Below are 13,147 nucleotides of genomic sequence, written 5' to 3' on the forward strand. Positions count from 1 at the left end.
TATTGAGTAATTTGTAATTTTCAGAGAGTCTACACTTTTATTTGGTGAACACAACATTAACACCTTTTTTCTGAGACAGAAAAAGTTTGCTCACTTGTTTTTTATTCTGTAGTAGGTATCAAAGGCAATAGATTAACATAATGAAATACAATTAATTTACCGAAACTAAGATGTTCCATGAAAAATTTCTAAATTTTTGGATACTTACATAACTATGAACTGAGCCTGTATCTGTGTTTCAGAGTATGTTTGCCAGGTGTACCCACTGTACCCAAACTGCTGAAAAGTACAGTCTGATATATATATTAAAAATAAGACAGTTCAATACAGTTGTTTTAGAAAGGTAAAATAATGATACTGTAATTGAAAAGGGCATGAGGTTAAGTTTGTATTAGCCTGCTTTTCTGTTTCCCTGCAGCACTAAAAATTTTACCAAGTCTCCAACAGATAATGTTTAAAATGTGGTTTTCATTTGAACTTTGGACTTCAAGGTTCGTGCTTTTTCAGATTTTTCTTAGTGATTGTAAAAACTGAAACAAACAAAAACCCTAAAAAACCCCAAATTAACCCTTACACCAAGAGCCAGAGTCCTCAAGAAATACTATGACAATGTGACATTTAAGATAAACATCAGGGGAGCAAGCAGTATCGCATGTATCTGCAAGGTATTTTTTACAGTTAACAGATGAACTGATATATTTCCATTCAGTTAATTTTTTAACACAGTAACTATAAAGCATCCTATGCTGTAAAGTGATATAAATTCCACACAGTCTTTAGTAATGGAAAGAAGTTAGTGAACTACTTCTAGTAGAGGTATAAAAAAGGAAGACTAGACGGGGCATACATCTCTAACCTCCTTTCTTTTCCCCTCCCTCTGTCAAACTCGGGAAAATATTCTTTATTGTGTCTATAAAGTCCTATTAAGTAGTAACATGTTACTAGAAATTATTACTGTGTTCAAAAATCAAGACGAGTGCTCAGCGAAAAGCTATTTTCATGGAAGTACTGCTTCTTAAAAACATTACGCATGTGCAGCCAGAAAGATTTAAATGCATCTTAAGTGCAGTAATACAGCTGAAAATAGTGCTCAGGTGGCAAGTATGAATGACACCAAGATAACTTGCACAGATTTTCAGAAGTGATATTGCAGGAGACACTGGGGGGCTTTAACATTTGGAGTAAGAACTTACAGCTGGATGCATAGAGGGAGAGACAAACAATAGTTCAGTTTGAGTAGAAGGAGATAGGTCGAGTAGAAAACAGGCTTGTCCGTTTTCATTATGGAGCTTGTACATGGTTGCAGCTGAGGTTAACCCAGAAATAAGGCTGAATGAAAAAGGAGGAGATCAGAAACGTACATCGTATTTCACCTCCCTCAACCAAACCAAACCCCTGGGTCATGTTGAGGCAGCTCCTCTGAAGGGTATGCTGGAGAGGGAGGAGAATCAGAAGCAAGAATATGGTAACCAAGAATGGGGGAAGATACCAAAAAAGAATAGGGTTGATTAATGTCTGAAGTATTGATGGAGGACATTGAGTGCTCTCTTTAAACTCCAGCTGTTAGTAGGTTGGTTGAAACTTTGGTAAGGTGTCTTCTGTGGTTGGTGTCTGAGCTGGCTAAACAGGGTCTAAAACATCTGGAGAGAGGACACCTCGTTTGTTGTCTCAGAGATGAAAGAGAACGGTATGGGCAGTTGAATCAAGAGTGGATTTTTGCTACAGACAAGCATTCTTGGATTTTGATCAGCAAGCTGGAGAGTAGGAAAAGGGAGTCAATGAGAACAGGTACATAATGAATTCAGATGAAATGGGGTCACTGGGGGAAAAAAAAGGATTACCATACAAGAGGAGAGGTTTGAGGGTTTTTCTTAGTGTAGATGTAGACTACTAAAGGCATCGGATGGTAATAGAGAAACCAGCCCAACAGAGGAAGGAGTAAATAGTTTCCGAAAGCATGGAGACCAAAATGGATATCTGTTTTTTAATTAGTAGATCCCCTACAAGGTAGTTGTTATTAGTTACATGAAATTGTAGTCTTTCGAATATAAAAATTGCATATCCTACAAATATTATATTTTCCAAATCTATAGCAAAGAAGTTAAAAGCTAAATGATAAATCTGAAGAATAATGAATTTTCTGCATTATTCAAAAAACAAACAGAATAGCCTTTTTTGCATTGATTATTATTTTTCCAAAGTACTTTTGTGACATTTGTGACTTTCTGTTTTTCATTGACTACTTCCAATATAGTCCAAAATTATTTTCCAGTCAAGCAAAGTTTTGGTGTAGCAAAGGAAAAGTGTAACCAGTTTTGTGGGGGTGTTTTCTCAATGTTCTTGGCAGGAGAGAAGCCAGTATTCTTAGTAGTGTTTTGGGCAATTGGTCAGTAATGTTTTCATGTATCTGTAAGAAACTGATGTGAGAAGGTGTAGTCTTGTGGCAAATCCAAACGTAACAATAGGAGCAACCGTTTTCTGGCAGTGCTATTGAAATCTAGTTAAGTTTCAGTGGTACTAAGTGTGGTATAATATTCCTTGGATAGACCTTTTCATCCTTTTTGGTGTAAGCTTGTAGGAGAATGCTTACAGTATCATCCAAATGGAGTGAAATATACAGCAGTCATATAACTCTCTTTTTAGGTATTATAATTAACCCTATGATATTTGGGATGGGTCCAAATTTTAAATATAGCATCTGAAATATTTTAAAATAATGAAGTATAATTTTTTAGATAAAATATGCTTTGAGGAGTAACTGCTGGATGCATACCTTAAACATAATTGTTAAAATCAATAACATTGCTAAAAGGAAACCATGTAAGTCTTTAATGTGATCTGACTATTTTGCCTTGTGTGCTTATTAAGCATCGACTTTTAAAAATGACCTTTCACAAAAGTAGTATACAATCAACCACCAACGTTAAAAATGCTATTAAAATTGCAATACAACTGGAAAAGCTAAGGCTTCAGAAAAATGGATTTGAAAACAAATAATACATTTAAATAGCTTTTACAGTACATGATGCGTGTCGACAGAACACTGAATTTAGTGCCTACCAAATAAAGGTGTAATTACTCATTTTCTAATTAGCTATTTAGAATACAATTACAAAATGCAATGACCAAAAATGTTTGATTTGTCTGCACCTTTGAATTTTGTCATCTTCAGTTGGGGAGATTAAAAAGGGATCTCTGAGATTAACATTTACGGATCGCAACTGTGCTTCAGCCATATTTTCAGCAAGTTGCAAGCTAGTCCTCAGTCTTGAATGCAGAGATGACTTCAAGTGTGCTCACTCATAGTGGAACAAAAATATGCATTTGTGTAGAGACTTCATACTTGAGGTTGCAGATACGTTCATATGTGTATGGAGAAATAAATGTGAAAAAACTTGAGGTCAAAGATGAACATTTTGCTCTTATGTACATCCTCTTGTCATACAGAGGATTTATCCGAGTAATACCCGTCGGTGCAAATGACAGGTACATACATCAGTGAGCAAATAGACTCCAGTAGGAGTGGTCCTTTCAAATTTTGAATTTTATAAAGCACACGTGATATTAGTATTCTTTTCTTTCCTTTCCAAAATTAAGTGTAAACTAAAACAAAGGGATTCAGTTAGTCAGAAATCTGCTCAAACACTTGTAGAACAGGTGTTCTAACTCTTAAAATCTGCTGTACACTTCAGTGCCCCTACTGATGTTAGTATAAAGGGCAGAAGTTAAAGCTCCAGAATAAGGGATATCTTGATTTATAACACAGTTAACAGCTGATAGGTCTGATTATATTGCAACTTTCTCATCTTAAATGGTGTTTCCTGTTGGTCCATCACTTATACTGAGCAATTTAAAATATCAAAAAACCAGATTATTGCAGATGAATTAAAGCTACAGGAAGATGGAGCTTTGAGGGTTCCTTTTCAATAGACGTTTGAACCAAAAAGAAGTCAGAATGCTCTGTTCAGAACCTGTAGTACAAATGGTCAAGAAAACGTGTTACCATTTTAATTATTATTGCCTATTTAATGTGGGATTTCTTGCAGCCATGTCCTTGAATAACCATTTCTTAACTAAAATGACACAATTTTGTAGCCAGTGATCCATGATTTTAAATATTTGGAAGGGCTATTGATTCACTGAACTGGAAGAAATTAAAGATGTTGAGGCATATTTTCAAAAGTAGAATTACATGTATTAATTACATGTATTATAAATTATATTTGATCATGTATATTCTATTTACCATTTAAATAATTTTTAAAAAGCTAGGTACATATAATAAAGTATTCAATTTGTCTGTAATAGCCTTAACTAAACATTGGTGGTATTATTTAAATCAGCTATGTGTAATACTATGAGAGCTGCTATCACCTACAGCACCTCCTCTTGTTCCCGTGTCGTGGTCCTCTGCATGTACCTGTTTCTGTTTGTGGTAGTCATTCTCTCTAGGTAAATTGTCCATAAGACCAATGATTCCATCAGCAAATTACCCAGAAAATGCCGTCAGTGCGCATGGTGACATTTGTGCCACTGGTGGTTTTGTTGCCATTTCAGTGGTCTAATTAAATTGGCAGTTTTCTCTTGTGCCCAGCATTGTTGTCTCCCTTCCTTTGGCACCTTATCTCAGACCTTCGCCTTTTCTCTGTCCTTTTAACTGAATATCAAATGTATTATTGATTGCTCCTCTTCCACCCTCCTCACTTCCACTCCCCTCAACTTTTTTTTTTTTTGATTGGCAGTATCATCCAGACAAACAGAAGGCAGATGTGCCAGCAGGAGAAGTGGAGGAGCGCGTGCAGAGGTTCATCGAAATTGATCAAGCGTGGAAAATTCTAGGGAACGAAGAGACAAAAAAAGAGTATGACCTGCAGCAGCGTGGTAGGTTCCTGCCAAGGAGGGCTGTAGTGGCAGCAGCTCTTTAAATAAGCAGGGTCTGGGAGTGGTAGTTAGATGGTATTTTAAGATGCTGTTTATTGCTGAACCAAATGTTTCTTTCACTCTTGTCCTACTTTCAGATGTGGATCCATTATTTATAGCTTTTGCTACACATACATTAGCTAGTGAAAATATTGAATTACTTCCAACAAAACATTAGGTGGCGTTATTCCTAATAATTTGAATGAGTATTAAATTTATACTAATTAGAGACCTTAGCCCTTTTTATTTTACTAAGGCAGCTCCATTAAGCATTCTTAATTTTAAGTCTTATACGTCATTTTGTTGCAGTATCTTAGATATTGGTATTAATCCATTTATACCTCTTGTTCAATGTGTATGGGTTTATAAGCACATCAGAATCATTAAGTTACATTCTTTTCGGTTGTGTGTGTTATGGGTAGCTTTCGTAATTCATCTGTAGTCTAAACTAGTCTTTTTGAAGCAGGTTTATAAATAATATTCCAATATAGCACATTAACTAGGCAGCTCTAGCATGCATTTCTTTTTATATCTCTCAGAAAATAGCTTCTTAAAACAGTGACAGGCTGTTGCGAGAAAGAAAGGGGGGAAATGTAGGTCAGGTCTGTCACACATGGGCTACCATTACATGAAGTGATAGGCTGTCTTTCTGCTCTGGCCTCAGGATAGGAGTCCCTCAGCCTTCCATTAGAACCTTCAATAAATGTATATCCACCCTACATGTTAATGGGGGGAGTCAATAATAGTGTATTGCCTGTGGGGAAAACACTCAGTCGCACTCTGCAGTAACACACTCTGGTCCAGCATTGACGTGTAGCCACCACCACTTTTGAATGTGTCTGATAAAAGCCCACTGTCTCTGCAGCTTGTTATTGAATTCTCTTCCATTGTACATTGGCACACCATCAGACCTTTCTCTCTTGTGCTGATTTTTAACTCCCCTGCCGCTGCGGATACCAGAACTTTGCGAGACAAAGGCTTAGTCATTCTGGCAGATATGCATCACTGCAGGATAAAAAGAGTGATATACCATTGTAGATACCCAGTATTAATTCACTAGTTAAATAATCTTGCATTTTAGATGTTCTGCGGGTTTTGGAAAAGAGGGTGGAGGGGTGAAAACAGAATTGTCGAATAGGTATTTTAGAAGAATGGAAAAAATTTGATCGTGTGCTAATTTGTATGTAAACGGTATTAAGAGCAAACTTAAATAAATTTTCATCTCAAATGTATTTTTTTAAATGCCTGAATGTGATGCTAGAACAGGAATTTCTGCTACCCAGTGCTCTCATCCTATTGTACTCTTAGCATTGTAGTATCGGCTGTGTCTTCCATTTTCACAAATTGTACATGCACAGGAAAAAAGAAATACTAGAGATTGTTAGAAGTCTTTTGTGTATTTAGTGAGTCTTACCTAAAGCTTAAATACAGACCACGAAGCTCCATTGTGCTTGGGTCACACAATGGTTAATCCACTGAAGTTGAGAGCTATATCAAGATTTAATAAGCTACTTTGTTTTCCCATGGAATTTAAGGACATTGCTATAAATTAGTTTTGACAAAATTTATTCTACAGTATTTTAAAGGTTATCTATATTTCCTGAGATTTTTTTACATCCAGATGAGTTCTTCTAAAAGCCATCTCAAGATTTTTGTAAAAAAGACTTGGTAAAGAAAAGAAACTGTACATTTATTTACACAGGTATTTGGTAATTATATGATAATGGAATAGATGTATTTTCATATAGAGGGTGCCATTCACAGGGGACCCAGTGTTTTAAACTAAGCCACATGTAACATACATGTGCAGTGTTGCTGCATTCTTTGCAGCATGTTCCCTGGCAGCAAAATTATGGTGAAATAAATTCTAGTTCTTTGAATGCCTGTCAAGTTGCTTCTGAAGTCATGATTCTAGACAAATTCGTAGACACTGCTGTAAAAGCTCACAGAAACAAAGGAATGGAGACAGCAGCTAAGGGGAGTAGTGATGAGAGAGAGAATACAGCAAGTTAGTAAGAGTGCAAAGCCTAGGAAGCAGAATCTGAAGGATGCCACTGTGCATGTGTGTGGGGCTGCCAGTCAGCAGGATGTCCTTTGCACTGTAGTCTTTCCCATTTCACAGATTGTTTATTTGTATGTACCTTCTCGTTTTATACTAACTAAATCTTAATTACTTGGCTCAGAAATTCAGTGGCCAGAGAAGTTCTAAGAAGCTGAAATTCTTTGGGGCTCTATGGTTTTAATTGTGGGGGTTTTTTTGATTGAATCATTGAGAATAACAAGTGAATGTGCTTTCATATCTTAATACTGCTTTTCTCTGAAGGTATCACAATGATCTTCTACTCATTTTTTGTGCCTTCAGGCCACAGTATTAAAGAGGAAAGCACAACCCTCAAACCATTTAGAGGTTTGGCTCAAATACTTACCCAAGTCTCTCTGGTCTGGAAATCTTGCAAGAATTGCCTTTTTGTATGTTTTGTGAAAATTTTTCCAATTCATTGTTTTGTCATATCTTTACTGACATCTAAGAATACCCTTTTATAATGGTGAATCTTTTGCTTCCAATCCCTGTGAAAAATTTGGAGGGTGGAAAAAAAGCTGCATAACAATTTACTTAAGAACGGACTTTTTTTCCTCAACAGATTTTCTTCTTCGAGATTTTTCCATTCTTTGTTCGGTATCCCATTTAGAAAAGATGCATATGCAGTTAAAATCAAGTTTGGCAGTAATAATACAAAAAGTTTTTCAGTGAGTGTAGCTTGGAAAAAACCTATTTTATGGTTTTCATATTAGAAGTCACCTGAACCCTGAAAGTTCATGCTTTTGTGTCACAGTTTGAAAGAATAAAAAACTTTCACAGAATCAGAGAATCACATAGGTTGGAAGGGACCTTCACAGGTCATCTAGATCAATCTCCTACTCAAAGTAAGTCCATATAGGTCAGTTGCTCAGACCTTTTCCCGTCTAGTTTTTAATATCTCCAAGGATGGAGATTCCAGAGCTGCTCTTGACAGCCTGTTCCAGTGTTTGAACATCCTCATAGTAGAAAAAACAAAACAAACCAAAAAACCCAAACAAAACACAAAATGCAGCTGAAACATGTTTTCCTTCTATCAAGTCTGATATAAGGACACTTTTTGCAACTTGTGCCTTTCACGTCTCGTCCTTCCACCATGCACCTCTGAGAAGTCTTCTCTACGCCCTCCTATTAGGTAGCTGTAGACAGTGAGAGGCCTGTGTTCTTTTGGCCTCTCCTTGTATGACGTGTCTCCTAACCCCTGACCATGCTGGCAGTCCGCTGGACTTGCTCCTGTATGTCAGTGCTTTGTATTGGGGAGACCAAAACTGGACACAGGACTTCAGATGCAATCTCGTTAAGTGCTGAGTAGAGAGGAAAAAGTCACTTCCTTGGCCTGCTGGCTACACTCTTGCTAATACAGCCCAGTATGGGATTGGCCTTTGCTGCAAGTGTGTCCTGCTGACTCATGTTGAACTTGTTGTCCACCAGGACCTTCAGGTCCTTTTCTGGAAAACTGCTTTCCAGCCAGTTGTCTCCCAGCCTGTACTGGTGCATTAGGTTATTCCATCCCAAAAGCAGGACTTAATCTTTGTCGAACCCTTTGATGCCCACGTCAGCCCATTTCTATATCCTATCAAGGTCCCTTTGAATAGCAGCCCTGCAACTTCTGTGGATTTTCGTTGACTTAAATACAAAGGAACTCTGTATCTAAACAATCACATAATTAAGATAATTCATTTTACATTTTAATTATTAATGATGAAATGATTAATAGGTCACAATTAAAATTAAATCAATAAACTGGTGACTTTGATTAATTTCTGACACTAAATGTAGCAAATAATTCAAAGCTAATAATGGGATTGACACTAAAACCAGTTGCTTTGTATATATTTTTGGGGCCGAGGGTGGAGAAATTTAAGAATCTAGGGTTTTTTTCCATGTATGGCTCCAGTGAGGTTCTATCCAGGATAATATGTTTTTATGTGGTGATGGACACAGGTGTCCATAAAGCAGAAGTGTTTATGGGGTGGGGAATGTAATCACTAGTAGGAGCTGTCGCATCTCAGCACATATCTCCTTTTGATTTTCAATTTTTGTTACATTTTTAGAAAAATGTTACAGATGCGGTTTTCATACATGAATACATATTCCAGCATCATTTTCCTTTTGTTCTTGCTTCATTTCTTAGGACCTGTAAGGAATTACAGGTCCTAACTGGAATTGCCAGTGTTCCAGCTTGTGCCATTTGTCTCCAAGAACGATGCTGGTTCCATCCTCTCTGTACTTTCCCTTTAGGCAGTGGGGCACAACAAAAATCTTTCCTTAGCCTAAAATAGCTCATTTTAAAATATCTGGTCACTAATTCAGCTTCCACTGACAATACCAATCTCTTTAAAACCTGAAAAATCTTTGAGGATGTGTCCTCACTCTCAGTTAAGTTTCTACTGCAGGTTTAGAAAGGGAGTCTTATACAGGTGTGGTCATAAATTAGGAAAATGAAAAACCAAATAGAAGGTAGCTCCTTCTCCCCTTGCTCCTTCCCCAGTCCTCTCCTAGTACAGTAAACTGAAGAGACTGTTTTGGAGATGGTCACTTTCCCATTAATCCAGTATTCCCTCCTGCTCCAGCAGGAAAGTGATGATTCTGTATTAGACATCAAGATACCTTACGTAATTTGGTAAATAGGATGCCAGAAGAATAACCTTACAAATCCACTGTGAGAATAAGCAGGAGAAGCAAGACAAAAGCCTACAAAAATGCTTTTAATAGCTACCAGAAATGGCAATCAAATACCTTGACTACCTTATAATAAGAAAGGAAAAAAAAATAATGCAGTGTATTTTAGTTGTTCCTTGTTAAGAAAATTCCTTCTTAAAAAATACTTTTAGACCAAAATAAAGCTTTTAACATGGCCATTAACTTAGGCTTTTCAGTGTGCCAGGTTGTACTCTAAGTGACAGAAGTGTATTTTCATTCTCTAGCCTTGGATTTTATGGCTGTAGACCCTCAGCTAGTGCTGGAACACAAGCCTTTTACCACAGCTCTTTGGAGTTAATTCTAATCTGCATTGGCTACAAGTGAAGCAGTATTTTTTTTTTTAACAAACATAGCATTTTGTTATGAAAATTATTTACATATGACTTTTTTATAATTTCAGGTTAAAGTAAACACAGTTATTTAAGTTTGACTCTCTTGCATCAATTTAAGTAACTGTTTAAAAACTAAATAGCCTATTAGAAAAAACTAACTTCTGAAAATACCCAGGTTTTAAGTACTGTGATGATTTTGATACTTAGTATATACTAGAACAGTATTTGATTGACAAGACATATCTTAAACTTTTTTAGTTATGTGTTTGGTTTTAAAAAAAATATATCCTAAGAATATATGACTGATACAGAGCTAGAAAAATCTTTTAAGTATTATGGCTATTTTTACTATTACCATAAACTGTTAAAAGGGTTAAATTTCCATTTACTGCTTGCAACCCTTGCAACTCAGCCTTAAATAGCCCAAGAAATATTTATTGTATCCTCAAGTGAAACTTAAATACCTTTCCTCTTTTACAATTTCTGAATGACCCAGCAAGGGCTCTAGTAAAGCTTTACTGAACCAAGCTGCTAATAGTTATTTAATGTTGTTCTGTAGCCTGAAAGAATCTCAGTAGATTTTTCCTTTTAATCTCTTTGAATTGCAGGCTCATAAACCTCTCTGATGAGCCTGCCAGTGTTTTCTTAGATCCTGCAGTTGAGACAATGGAGCTGCAGAATCTTTTCACCTCTTGTTGTCAGACAAATCCAATAGATGGCAAAGCCAGGCAGGCTGTACTTCTTGTGAATTAAAATTTGTTTTTCAAGTTATGGTAGATGATCAGGTCCTCATGATTTTCCCTGCATGTTCAGGAACATGTTTCAGAAAGTACGACTCAGTACACAAGAATTTTACAGCTTGAGCACACGTCACATATAAGTAAGCCTACCATAGAACTCTGTACTAGTAATAATACCAGTCTTAACAAACCTTCTCCTCCAGCCAGGGAGTGAAAATCAGAGACTGGTTTACTTCAGAGAACACAAACAGGAGAGTCATGGCTGTAACAATAATGATGTAGATGAAATAAGGAAGAGCACAAGAAATATCAGAGTCACTAACATACTCTGTGAAAACCGTTAGGTTTGTAGTTCTGCTTGTAAGCTCCTCAAAGTCATACTGGGCTGTGCTTCTGTTTTCAAATAAGTGGCTAAATCAGTTTCTGCTGCTTAAGGTATATTAGATTGGGTAGTGTATTTAAGAGGAGAACTAGAAAATAAAAAAGCTTTGTTCAACTCTGGAAAATAAGTTTCTTCTACTTGAACCAGATAAGCAAATAAATGCAGCATACAAAACTGATGGACAAGAGTGCTTACTGGATTATGTGCTAAGTTTGGAGACTTACTCAAGTCAAGAGTACTAATTGGAAATTTACATCTTTTGATAACCAGTAAGACACTTTCAGACTTGAGCATCAGACTAGGTATAATGATCTCTGTTCAGGCTGGGAATTGTATGAGTGATTAATTTTGCCTGTTGATTTTTTTATTATTATTTTTTTTAAAATTACAGCTGCAGTAATGAATTTGAAAAGCTTGGTTGAAATTCTGTTTCTGGGGCTTCATATTGTACTATGTTTGGAATAGAAGAGAGGGCAGACTTTTCCTCAGCCGCTGCCTTCATTACTTTGCGAGTAACTTTATTTCAGGAAGTATGGTAACCTCGTGAATTTGCATCTCGCCAGTTCTCTTCATGGTGGCACGTGGTCCATCTGCCCTTTTTGTATTTTTCTCCCAGCAAGACATGACCCAGACCTCCACCTCCAATCATATAAAACTTGTTCTGAGTGAAATCCTGCTTCATGAATTCCAAATAAGAAAGCCTGGTTTCTTTTTAATTCAATTTTTTTGCTACCTGTAAATGAAGCTCAGGAAAATCTGTTCTTCCTACAACCTAAGAGACCATTTTCCTTTATGAATTCTTCCTCCAAGTATTAAAAAACACAGGTGAAATAGGAAGCATTTGCCTTTTTCACACTGTTCTCACACTTACAGTATCGTCTTCTTCCACCACAGTGGAGAGAAGAACCTGGTGGTAGGTAGGTAGACAGACTTCATTGTGATCTCTGCTTTTTTTTTTTTTCTTTCTTCCTCAAAAAAGAGGAGGAGGAATCTTTACTTCCCACAAGGCCTGCTGGAAGAGAGGCCTCTGACTGGTTTTGTGGGTGTTTTCAGGACATTCACCGTTCCTGTTCTCGTGTTTTGTAGCTAGAAGGCTGTACCAGACTAAGGCCCAGTTAGAGTTATTTGGCAGGAGTTAAGACCATCTGACCTTTTATTTTATTTTGGACATTTTGTGCAGTTAACTAATGTTCCAATCAGGTGTTAAGAAAAATGTTGTTACTTTGTATAACTAAAACATTACCCATAGCTCTTGCTTATGTATTGAGAGCATGCACAACAATGAGAATGACTGACTGATAGGGATATCTTCTGGTTTTCTTTCATCTTCACATTCTTGCTGATTTCCCAATTATACAGAAGGATAGTTAAAATGCAAGGGGATCATTTCTCTACTGGTACATTACATTAATACTTCTACCTATGATACTATATTTTAAAACCGATACAGCTGTGAAAGGTAAACAGTTAAAAAAAAAAACAAAAACCCAACCAAACAAACAAACAAAACCCAAAAACCCCAACAAAATGGCTTGGTTAGATTCTACAGTTGATTTAGATAATTAACTATAGAGAAAGCTGTGACTAACTATTGCTAGGATTATACTTTCATAGTAGCCTTAAACATCTTCGCAGTGACTTACACTACTTTGTTGTAAGTTAGGAATCTTACTTCTGAAGAGCTTGCTTACATAGTTAATGTGTGAAATCAACTAATAGAATATTGATGTATGTCTGCTCTCAGTCACTACTTCACTGCTCAAAATCTGGTATCAACTTTTGAAGAGTAAGGTGGTGGCAATCAGATGATGATGTTTGGTGATAAGGAAGGAAACACTCCATTATCTGATCAGATAAAGGTTGGAGATGTGCAGTTTTTCTGGTGTGTTATTGGAGGAGGTAGCTGCAAAGTCCCTTATTTCTACTTCTCAGTCCAGAGCAAAGAGCAGTTACATAGAAGAAGCTGGGAACTGTTTAGAATACCTTACAGTCT

At 36.6% G+C, this 13,147-nt stretch overlaps 1 protein-coding gene across 6 annotated transcripts in view; it reads left to right on the plus strand.

Moving 5' to 3' along the window:
• The window catches only part of DNAJC24 (DnaJ heat shock protein family (Hsp40) member C24), a 38,421-nt gene that overhangs the window by 22,366 nt on the left and 2,908 nt on the right, over window positions 1-13,147 (plus strand). For all 6 annotated transcript variants that reach the window (XM_072863738.1, XM_072863740.1, XM_072863741.1 and 3 more), the window contains one exon: window positions 4,743-4,881. In XM_072863738.1, the coding sequence (XP_072719839.1) occupies window positions 4,743-4,881 (139 nt within the window). The remainder of the gene's footprint in view (window positions 1-4,742; window positions 4,882-13,147) is intronic.

Source organism: Ciconia boyciana, chromosome 6 (assembly GCF_034638445.1).
Source record: "Ciconia boyciana chromosome 6, ASM3463844v1, whole genome shotgun sequence".
Taxonomy (NCBI): domain Eukaryota; kingdom Metazoa; phylum Chordata; class Aves; order Ciconiiformes; family Ciconiidae; genus Ciconia; species Ciconia boyciana.